Below are 12184 nucleotides of genomic sequence, written 5' to 3'. Positions count from 1 at the left end.
TATCAATGTGACACGTGTCCCGAATAACCAGAGCTCTGTATGAAAGAGTGTTTTAAAATTTATCATACATCCCTTGGTTTATAATTTACCCCAATTTTACTTACCCTGATGCACTCCACACAGCTTATCCCCCCTCGTCTTTCCCCTCTGAGCCCTGCTGTGTGTCTAGGCAGCTGATAACAGCCACATGTAGGGTATTGCCATACCCGGGAGAACCCACATTACAGTTTATGGGGTGTAGGTCTCCGGTCAAAATGCTCACTACACCTCTAGATGAATGCCTTAAGGGTGTAGTTTTTAAAACGGGGTCACTTCTTGCGGGTTTCAACTGTACTGGTACCTCAGGGGCTTCTGCATACATGACGTCGCACTAGAAAATCCCCAGTAGGCCAAATGGTGGTCCTTTCCTTCTGAGCCCTCCCATGGGCCCAAACGGCAGTTTATCACAACAAATGGGGTATTGCGGCACTCAGAACAAATTGGGCAACAAAATGGAGTATTTTATTTCTTGTGAAAATAAGAATTTTTGAGCTAAAATGACATATTATTGGAAAAAAAATATTTTTTTTTAATTCCCAGCCCAATTCAAATAAGTTCTGTGAAGAAACTATGGAGTCTAAATGGTCACATTACCCATAAATGAATTCCTTGAGGGGTGTAGTTTCCAAAATGGGGTCACTTCTGGTGGGTTTCCATTGCTTTGATACCTCTGGGGCTCTGCAAATGCGACATGGCACCCGAAAACCAAAACCAGCAAAATCTGTACTCCAAAGAACACACAGCGCTCCTTCCCTTCTGAGGCCTCCCATGGGCCCAAACGGCAGTTTATTGCCACAAATGGGGTATTGATGCACTCAGGAGAAATTGGGCAACAAAATTGAGTATTTTGTTCCCTGTGAAAATAAGAAATTTTGGTAAAAAAATTACATCTTATTGGAAAAAATGTCATTTTTTTAATGCCACAGCCCAATTGAAATAGGTGCTATGAAAAAACTGTGTGGTCAAAATGCTAACAACAACCATAAATGAATTCCTTGAGGGGTGTAGTTTCCAAAATATGGTCACTTCTGGTGGGTTTCCATTGCTTTGATACCTCTGGGGCTCTGCAAATGCGACATGGCAACCGAAAGCCAATCCAGCAAAATCTGGACTCCAACAAACACATAGCGCTCCTTTCCTTCTGAGCCCTCCCATGGGCCCAAACGGCAGTTTATCACCACAAATGGGGTATTGCCACACTAAGGACAAATTGGGCAATAAAATGGGGTATTTTGTTCCCTGTGAGAATAAGAAATTTTGATCACAAATGACATTTTATTGGAAAAAATGACATTTATTTCATTTCAGAGCCCAATTCAAATACGTGCTGTGAAAAAACTGTGCGGTCAAAATGGTAACAACAACCCTAAATGAATTCCTTGAGGGGTGTAGTTTCCAAAATGGGGTCACTATTGGGGGATTCCTACTGTTTTGGGACCTCAACACCTCTTCAAACCTGGCATGCTGCCTAAAATATATTCTAATAAAAAAAGAGGACTCAAAATGCACTAGGTGCTTCTTTGCTTCTAGGGCTTGTGTTTTAGTCCACGAGCGCAGTAGGGCCACATGTGGGACATTTCTAAAAACTGCAGAATCTGGACAATACATATTTAGTAGTGTTTCTCTGGTAAAACCTTCTGTGTTACAGAAAAAAAAATGAATAAAATTGAAATTCAGCAAGAAAAATGAAATTTGCAAATTTCACCTCCACTTTGCTTTAATTCCTGTGAAATGCCTGAAGGGTTAAAAAAAACTTTCTAAATGCTGTTTTAAATACTTTGAGGGGTCTAGTTTTTAAAATGGGGTGTTTTATCAGGGTTTCTAATACATAGGCCCCACAAAGCCACTTCAGAACTCAAGAGGTACCTTAAAAAAAAGGCTTTTGAAATTTTCTTAAAAATATGAGAAATTGCTGTTGTATGTTCTAAGCCTTGTAACGTCCAAGAAAAATAAAAGAATGTTCAAAAAACGATGCCAATCTAAAGTAGACATATGGGAAATGTGAACTAGTAACTATTTTGGGTGGTATAACCGTCTGTTTTACAAGCAGATTCATTTAAATTCTGAAAAATGCAATTTTTTCAAAATTTTCTCTAAATGTTGCAATTTTTCACCAATAAAGACTGAATATATCAACCAAATTTTACCACGAACATGAAGCCCAATGTGTCACGAGAAAACAATCTCAGAATCGCTTGGGTAGGTTTAAGCATTCCGACGTTATTACCACATAAAGTGAAATATGTCAGATTTGAAAAATGGGCTCTGAGCCTTAAAGAGGCTCTGTCACCAGATTTTGCAACCCCTATCTGCTATTGCAGCAGATAGGCGCTGCAATGTAGATTACAGTAACGTTTTTATTTTTAAAAAACGAGCATTTTTGGCCAAGTTATGACCATTTTTGTAGTTATGCAAATGAGGCTTGCAAAAGTCCAAGTGGGTGTGTTTAAAAGTAAAAGTCCAAGTGGGCGTGTATTATGTGCGTACATCGGGGCGTTTTTAATACTTTTACTAGCTGGGCGCTCTGAAGAGAAGTAACATCCTCTTCTCTTCAGAACGCCCAGCTTCTGACAGTGCAGATCTGTGACGTCACTCACAGGTCCTGCATCGTGACGGCCACATCGGCACCAGAGGCTACAGTTGATTCTGCAGCAGCATCAGCGTTTGCAGGTAAGTCGATCTTACTAAATTACTTACTATTTTATTAAAAACTAAGGCTGGGTTCATACTGAGCTTTTTGCAGGCGGAAAATCTGCCTCAAAATTCAGTTTGGAAGCTTGAGGCAGATTTTCCTCTCCCTGCGCGCAGATTTACGTGGCGTTTTACGCGGGCATAAAATGCTGTGAAATACGCTTTCTCTGCCTCCCATTTATGTCAATGGGAGGTCAGAGACGTAACCGCGCGAAGATAGGGGAAAAAACCGCCTCCGCCTCCCATTGAAGTCAATGGGAGGCATTTTCCACGTTTTTTGGCGAGTTTTGCAGAGCGGTTTCTGCGTCAAAAAAACTCAGTGTGAACATACCCTGAGATTGGTTATTCAGGGAGATAGGGAGACATTCTCTAACAAGGTTTCCACTCTCAACTTGTGCAGGATCACAACAGGTGGAGTAGTTTTCATGATTTGTAGGCGGAGTTCACACAGTTTTTTGCAGGCAGAAAATCTGCCTCAAAATTCTGTTTAGAATTTTGAGGCAGATTTTGCTTTGCCTGCACGCCGATTTTCATGGCATTCACCCGCGGCCATTGAACACAGCGGGCAAAAAACACCACAAAATAAGTTCTCTAGGAAGTCAAAGACGTAAACGCCCGAACATAGGGCATGCCGCTTCTTGTTCCCACGAGACGTTTTTTCCGCTCGTGGGGAAAAACACCTCCGCCTCCCATTGAAATCAATAGGAGGCATTTTCAACCGTTTTTTTGGCGCATTTTCCACGTTAAAAACCTATGTGAACTGACCCTACGAATACTTACAGAACTTCCCCATTTAGTAGGCAATACACATTAAAAGATATGGACAACTTTTTGTTTCTATCATTCCTTTGCTTCTTAAATGCAAAATTACGTAACTTTTGAAGGAGGAAATTTTTAATGAAGACAACCATTTTGCAGCTGTAGCGTCTGTGCAACTTCTTTACATAGCTGGCTGTGGTGCTGCTTCTGACGTAGATCTACAGCAAACTCCTTGCTGCCGTCGGCTGAAGTAATCTGCTCTCCCAGATTGTGTTAGAAATACCAGAAGGGAAAGTAGACTGTGTACAGCAAAATAAAGGAGAGCAACTATTGTCTACAAGGGGTAAGAGACGTGAACCACAGCAGAATCTGCAGGGAGAGAGATCACACAGGCAACATCAGGGTAGAGCAAGAGGAGAGATTACACACAAGCAGCATCAGTGTGTGTTGGTACAGGAGAGAAGACAGTCACAGGGGGGGGGGGGGGGGGCTTTATTTAGAAGAAAGCAGTGCAGGAATTAAGCTGTGCTAGCATATGAAAGCTAGTGAGGGAGGCAGGTTTTTGAATGCACATCCAGGATGTATTACTGGGAGGGATACACCCACATGAGCCAAGTTTGAAACTAGGAGCAAGTTGCAAACCGCATAACAGGGTATCAGACTAGATGAAGGAATGGAGATTGCAGTCTAAAACTCAATGCAATTTTTTTAATGCAAGGCAACCACTAACATAATTACAATGATCTTGTCCACGTCACATGGGCTTTTAAAGTCTGTCGAACCCACTGATGTATAGTGGGCAGCTCAATAGTTTCAATGTCTGTCGTCATCAGCAGAGAAAAAGACCTGGCATTTTGGACTTCAAAAAACCCAATCCTAAGCCACTGCTAGACACCTCTCTATATTGAGAAGTCTGCACAATAAGCAAATCCCTACTTACATGTTAATTGGAACAAAAAATTAAAAATCAGGAAAGATAGTCATCTGAAACGTATATGGCTTTTGGCACTTGGGAAACACATTCCTGATTTGTACTGAAATTAGGCATTAAAAGAACAGTACAATGCATTTACATGCTACAGGAAAAAAAAATTTGGATTCAAGGCGTCCACCATATAAAATCAGGGAATAAAAACCTCCATATGCCTCTGTATAAAACCAATCACGTGGCAGTACAGTATGGATCCAAAGCAGTCTATGGGTGCCATATTACATAACGCTGTTTGCATGAGCCCTACAGGCCACTGTTTAGGTCTGTCTTGGTGACATTTGAAGGGGTTTCCCCACTAAGAACATTTATTGAATATCCACAGGATAGGTTATAAAAATATCTGATCTCTAGGACCCTCACTGATCACGAGATCACCCCAGGGTCCCCTGTGTGTATGGAGTGGTTCTGCACATGCTCTGCTACCGCTCTAGTCACATTCTATGGGACTGCCAGAGATAGCCTGGCAGGGTCATCACCCTAACATTCCAAGGATCAATTACTATGGTGGAAAAAACACACTTTAGTGCTAAACCCCCAGGCAAAAGTGAAACATTTACAGTGTTCTAGAATCCTTAAATGTAGACACTGTTCAAGTATTTCTTGCACATTTAGCTACTAGGGCTCCATGCACAAAAAGCTACTCCCGCTTAGCCATTTAGCTCCCATAGAATCCATCTGCCAGCTGGCCACATATAGCCCCTCTATTCTGTATAGTCACATCTGGCTGCTCACCCTCAGTGATTTCTAGCAACAAGCTACGGTGAAAACCATGCCTTTCACATATCTTTTTAAAACTACACCAGTAGCTGCAGGGCGGTTACTACAAAAGGATGAACACATTTCATTCTGTCGGAGTCGTGAACAAGCCTAAAGTGTAGGTCAGTGAAAGAAACCATAAGAAATGCATACACCTTATTCATTCACAGTGGTCTGCAGCCTGACTAGAGTTGTTGTGAATAGTCCCAGTATGCCATGAAAGCAACAGAGCGTATGAGAACGTTTAGGGTACGTGCACATGTGTTTTTAGGCGTATTTCGGGGCGTTTACAGCTCGAAAAAATGGAAGCAGAACGCCTACAAACATCTGCCCATTGATCTAAATGGGAAATACAGGGTTCTGTTCCGAACGGGCGTTTTTTTACGCCTCATTTAAAAAATAAAAAAAAACGCGCATAAAAAGGCGCCCGCGAAAAAAAAGTGCATGTCACTTCTTGAGTCGTCTTTCATTGACCGTAGAAAAACAGCTATAAAAACAGCCGTAATAAACAGCGAAAAACGTGAGTGGCTTAAAAAAAACTTGTGAAAATCAGGAGCGGTTTGCCCCTGAAAACAGCTCCGTATTTTCAGATGTTTTTGATTGTGTGTGCACATACCCTTAAAGTGAATCTTCACCATATCGGATACAATTTTGGGCCTACAAAAAAGAAAAATATAGGATAACATGCTGCCTGCAGCTACTACTTGAAGGAGCATGGGAACTTATGGCATGATTTTTGGATTAAGCTTAATGTGCAGGCCAATAAAATCAGAAACAAGCATCCCTTTGGGTATGTTCACACGCAAAAATGGCTGAAAAATGGAGCCGTTTTAAAGGAAACACCGCCTCTGATTTTCAGCAAATTTTGTAGCTGAAAAAGTTTTGAGGTGTTTTTTTGGAGCCGTTTTTCCATGGACACAATGAAAAATAGCTCCAAAAACAGCTGAAGTAGTGACATGCTCCCTTTTACGGGCTGTATTTTTTTTTTTTACATGCTGTTTTTTTAAGCCAGCGGTGTAAAAAAACACCCCGTCTGAACTAAAAGTCATTTTTCCCATTGCATTCGATGGGCAGATGCTTTTAACTAGCAGTTTCCGGGGCATATTTTAAGGCTTTTATGCCCCGAAATACGCCTGAAAACTCTGCATGTGAACATACCCGAAGATCGCTTAGTCGGCCGATTATTGCTCTATGTAAATAGGGCAGTGATCAGTCGACAAACAAGCAAACCCCCGTTTGTCGGCTGATCAGTTTATGCAGACTAGAAAGTCATCGTTGTCGGCAGCACAACTCCCTATGTAAACAGGGGATGTGCTGCCGACAATGATGCAAACTGATGGAGACCGAACGATCGTATGTCTAAAACAGTATAGTATCAGCCAATGTAAAAGTAGCTGTTGATAAGCGCCAATTAACTTGTTATATCGTCAATCAGTGCTTAACGCTATACTGTGAACCGCCGCTACAAATTTGCCAGCGTTTCACAGAGCGGAGCAGTGACAGCTCCCAAGCAGGTGGACCCCCACCAATCAGATATTGATGGTTTATCCTGAGAATAGGCCATCAATTTCTCCCTCACTGGAAAACCTCTTTCATTTATCTAATTTGCAGCTATTGGTTAAAAAATAATAATAAAAGGTAACAAAAAAAAAAAAAAAAACACACCTTTTAAACAAGACCTTCAGAATAGTTAAGAACTATGATTATAATCAATGGTGTATTTGCATGAACAAATTTTCGGTCTAAGGACGGTCAGTATATCCGGAAAGCAGAACAAATCTTTCCGTGGGCTTGTACAATTGTTGTCATAGACGGATACTGTACCGTACTTCCATTGAGATTAAAGGGCAGTGCCAGCTTTTCAGGAGTGGCATCATACAGTTGCCTAACAGGATGGCGTGACTGACCGGAGAAATGGCCAAACGCGCATCTGAACCTAAGCTAACTTCTAAAGGGTAAATAGGGGTTTCCAAATTTCACCAAAGTAACTGAAGTGCTACTCTCCTACAATAGAAAAATTTGCCTTTTAAAAGGCGATGGATACCTTTGACATGCAAAAAAAGTGATTTTTAGATAGGCTAGTGGTTACATTGTGGTTTGTTTTTTTAACACCAGGTTTCAGGCTGCAATCTCCAATCTTTTATAAATGTTCAGACCCCCTTATATTCAGTTTACAAGCTTCTCCTGTGGGCGTGCCCCTCAGTAATACATGATGGATGTGAGGTTTGTGTCCAGGATGCTGCGGTCTTCACTAGCTCTCATGTATCAGCAGAGCTTTCTGATGGTAAGACATTTTTAACGAAGACTGTTTAGAAAGTTGCTTAACTTTGCATTTAGGAAGCAAATTAATAAAAAAAAATAAGTGCAAAGGTGAAAACAGACGGTTATTCATCCATATTAATGTAGTGGTTTCTGTGGGTCATCTGTTTCCTCCTCTGCAAGCACTTTCTGGTTTCACTTTTTTCTGCATTCAGACAGCACACTGACGTTGTCCGTGTGCAGTCTGTTTTTTTCACACACAGACTTTAAAGAGCGAGTCCGGTCCACAAAACGGACCAGAATAGGGCATGTTGTAAGTTTCTAACATCTGACACGAGCGCTGTTGAAAAGAAACAGATGTGTGAATAGCCCCATGGACTTTTATGGGCCAGTGTGCCGTCTGTTAAAACAGACAGCACATGGACAAGAAATACTTTATGAATAAGGCTTTAATTTCCAAAACATTGCCAGCCGCCACAAAGTTGACAGTGATGAATGGTGGCTGGCAGTGGGGGAACAGATGAGTATTTTAAATATTGCAAAGTTTGGTATTTCTCTTTCTGTGGGCTCTCAACTGTTGGAAAACTCCTTAAAAATATAGAAGAAAAATATTTAAAAAAGGAAATTTCTCACTCAAAGACAGAGGCCATATGAGGTCAGCATCAGCCCCATGCAGTCACATGACCACACCATCCGATGTCTCTGGTGCTAGAAAGTGAATTTGGTCACTGGATCTTACAGATGTGAAATCAAACGGGCCAATCGTCACTAGCCAAATTTTGACATAAGGCCTCCGTCTTTGGAGAGAAGTGAAAATGATAAGTGCCGAAGGTCCACACTGTTCAGAGACTTTTGGCCGGCAATTCACTTATGATTTTAGATATTTAGGTCAAGCTACCACAGGGAAGATTATGGCATTATTGCGGTTGTGTTATTTTATTGCACTTGCCAGATTTGTATTCACAGTCTGCATTTTTTCCATGCATACAAGCATTCTATTTAGGTTATTAAATGAATGCCTCAATGAATTAAAAGTACTTTAAGGCATATTCCAGGCAATGCCCACAAGACTTACCTAACCCTCTTTTCCTTACCATGCTAGTAGTAGTGGCCTAAAGAGAGGTATGTGTGTGTCAACCACAGGCACACTCCCATGGTTGATCTTGTGGGCACAACTGCTGAATCTGCATGAGAATCAGGATTCCTTAAAGGAACAGTGTCATGGCAAATAATTTTTTTTATATGTTAAAGATGTTAGTGCTTTAATAAAAACGTTTTTATTCATTTGTGTGTTTGTGTTTTACTTTTTCTTATTTTTACACTTTTTCTTCCCTATGGGGGCTGCCATTTTTTGTTCCATTTCTGTGTGTGTCGATTAACGACACACACAGACATGGAGTACGGCAGCCACAGTCCCATAGGGACTGTGAACGGCTCCCGTCCCATTCACGTCCGTGTACGGCGTCTGTGTGGGAACTGCGCATGCGCCGCTCCCACACAGTCCTATTCGAAATTGGCGCCGTCCGGCGCCATTTTCCTGTGGACCGGAAGTCGCGGCCGGACTGTAATATTACTACTTCCGGTCGCGGCTTCCGGACTTGTGCACATGGAACAGCGGCAGCAAAGGGAGCGGACGGGCCGGAGGGAGCCGCGGCGGCAGGAGCAGGTAAGACATTTCAATGTATGTTAGTGTTTGTGTGTGTTTACTACTGTATGTAAACCTACTACACTGTGGGTTACCTCAAAAAATGGCGACACACAGTGTAGGAGGTTAAACCTTTCAAACCCCTCGTTTATCCCGGCACTAGCCAGGATAAAGGAGGGGGGGATGCTGAGAGCTCACTAGAGCGAGGGCTTTTAACCCAATGTTGCAATGCTGCAATTTTGGGAACTAGCTCCATCTAGTGACCAAAAATGGGTAGTATTATAAATTAGAATTAATTTATAATATTTCCTGACTATTTCCTGACTCGTGAAAAAAATAAAAAAAATTTGAACCATGTTTAATCACCCACACACTAAATGTTTAATTTTTAAAAAAAAAACATGTTTTTCTGGCAACACCATGCCTTTAAGGAACCCCACGATCTAGAAACCCCACACGTCAGAAGATAAAAGGACGAGAAGCCACTCAATCTAAATTGGATAAAGTCTAAACCCTACTTTATGTATTGTTGGGTGTAAAAATCCATTTCAGGCTGGAAAGCATCAAACTATATAGTTCTTCAATTGCATAACATGCAAACCCATCACAAAAAAGATTAAAAAATCATGCTCCCATGATCACTACTTTATTTCACATCTCTCCAGTACGGAGAATGTTAAGAAACATTTACAGATATTGGTGAAAGATATGAAATGCTCTTTATAAACCGGATTGGTCATGCTCCTTTATCTTCAATGCATTCCATGGAAGGTTCTAATAACTGCAAAAACAGTACACAAACCTGTATAAAAACATTGTAACTAATACACCCCATCTAGCAACATCAATAGGAAATATAGAAGCCACAATTTTGAATTAAATGTATCAGGTTACAGTGGATCAGATCCTTCTCCAGCAGAGCTCACTGAAACTATGAATGGTGAACAATCCTGATGCCTACGATAGACAATCAGCTCTTCCTAGATCAAACACTCCATGTAGTCACATCCAGTGCATTATAACAGCACAGAGCACCATGTACACATACTGACATATTCAGCAGAGCCATGGAAAGAGTGGGCGGTGTTAATGACTGAAGAAATCATGAACAGCAAGTCCAACCGCCTCCTACTTCTAATAACTTGAAAATGGATAGCTTTTCAAGAATTACTCTGCAAAGCCAGGATGCCACCATGATGCAGATGACACAGGCTGGGTCAGTCCCTGTGGACACCTATCCACACCACAGATCATGCCAGTCCTGTAACGCAAGAGCTCAGCCCTTTGACTGCAAGGCTTGCATCTGTCAAACCTCAGGGACCCTTGGAGGAGAAAAGCCATCTTAAGGGAGAGACCCAACTCTGCACAGCTTGTGACAGACTCCTATTTGTCAAAAGGGACAGGGATGAAGAATCTAGGTTTGTCCCGCCTCACACGAAAGCCATATGGTCACATCCAGCTAATGCACAATCATTGGTGTGAATAGGGTGGATAACACACAGGTAATCCAGAACTGCAACATGCCCTGCCTATATCAATACAAGGATCGCCCAACATATCCAGCAATGTGTATCCATAACATCTGGGGAGATCGCAGTAGATGTGCATCTAGTCCTCAGCAATTGTCATTGTGCAGGCATGCATACATATTATATACATATATATGCGCTCATGTATAGGCACAACTTACTTCCCAATCACCTCACACAGCTCATACACATCTTCAAACAGCACGTCGTCGTCGGCCATGGTCCTGAGGGGGGGATTTCAATTAAACCACCAAAGAACTGTACAAACGAGGTCCAGCCGGGGAGGTATTAGGTCCCAAGCGGAGGATGGCTGCACAAATCCTATCACAATGACACCGAGGCAGAAACGAAGGTGACACCCGACGCTCCCCTTTCATCAATGGACCGCGGCAGGCGGCCACTCTACATCTCAGGGCCGCCGCTCAGCCGGCGCTCCGCCATCCCTAGGAAACCGAGCGCCTCCCGGCGCCGAGACACACTGGACAGAGACCGCGCCTCGACTTGCCGCCGTCCACGAGCAGCGCGCCCCCGGTTTAAATGGCGGTGTCCGTTCCAGAGGTAACCGTGCCCCACATTTCAAACCTGAGGCGGGAGCGCGCCCTGCTTCTTCCCCTCAGCTGATATTAGGAGGAGGCAGGCCCGTGCGCATTCATGTGACGATTCATTTCGTAATGACGTGGGGGAGCGAGCACGCCTTCTCCACCTCTCCCTAGCCTTCCAATAAGGACGGGTCGCATGCGCGCCCCTGGGACAGCTTGAGGTGAACGTGAAGCGCGCGCACAACGTCGTGCACGGCAGGGGATGAGAGAGGCAGAAACGTATGCGCGGAAGCGAGTCCGCCAATTAATAGTACGCCGTAAGGAGCGCAGCCTCCACTTCCCACACGGACTATATTCTTGGCTGCTGATTTTTCTCTGGATTCATGGTTCAGTAGTGCCAGCCTGTTGTAAGACACACGTTCTCCAATTGGGAGCCAGCGGGAGTAGCTTGTGTATTGGTGTCCAGCCAATGGCTCATATTAACTGGAGTGGCAGCCCTGTGATCCTATGGCATGTGCTGAGGACACAGCATTTATTACATGGGAAGATTTCTGAATGCTGGACTACCATTGCCAACACTGCTTCAGTCTTACATTTAGTGAATGGAATGTGTTCACTAACCAAAATGAACTGCCTTATTAGTGAGGTAAATGTCTTATGCTGTGACAGCTTGAGCATAGTCCATGGAAGACCGTGTAAGGGTGTGTTCACACGTAGTGCAAAAACGTCTGAAAATACGGAGCTGTTTTCAGGCAAAAGCAGCTCCTGATTTTCAGACGTTTTTGTAGCAACTCGCGTATTTTACGGCCATAATTTTTCGCGGGTGTCTTTACGCGCCACATTTTGACAGTGACGCGTAAAATTACACCTCGTAGGAACAGAACACCGTAAAATCCATTGAAAGCAATGGACAGATGTTTGTAGGCGTATTAGGGGCGTTTTTTCAGGCATAATTCGAGGCGTAAAACGCCCGAAT

At 42.9% G+C, this 12184-nt stretch overlaps 1 protein-coding gene across 14 annotated transcripts in view; it reads right to left on the bottom strand.

Annotated features, from left to right (window-relative positions):
• Positions 1–11352, bottom strand: part of CASK (calcium/calmodulin dependent serine protein kinase) — a 295974-nt gene extending 284622 nt beyond the window's left edge. For 6 of the 14 annotated variants that reach the window (XM_075853919.1, XM_075853922.1, XM_075853926.1 and 3 more), the window contains exon 1: positions 10831–11350. In XM_075853919.1, coding sequence (XP_075710034.1) covers positions 10831–10889 — 59 coding nt within the window. In that variant the 5' untranslated portion in view covers positions 10890–11350. Of the gene's footprint in view, positions 1–10830 lie in introns of all 14 variants that reach the window. The other 8 variants (XM_075853920.1, XM_075853925.1, XM_075853924.1 and 5 more) reach the window with 3 other exon arrangements.
• Positions 11353–12184: the final 832 nt, after the last annotated feature.

Source organism: Rhinoderma darwinii, chromosome 2 (genome assembly GCF_050947455.1).
Source record: "Rhinoderma darwinii isolate aRhiDar2 chromosome 2, aRhiDar2.hap1, whole genome shotgun sequence".
In the NCBI taxonomy this organism is placed as follows: Eukaryota; Metazoa; Chordata; class Amphibia; order Anura; family Rhinodermatidae; genus Rhinoderma; species Rhinoderma darwinii.
Note: the sequence above shows the minus strand (reverse complement) of the source record. Positions and strands in the feature narration are given on the sequence as shown.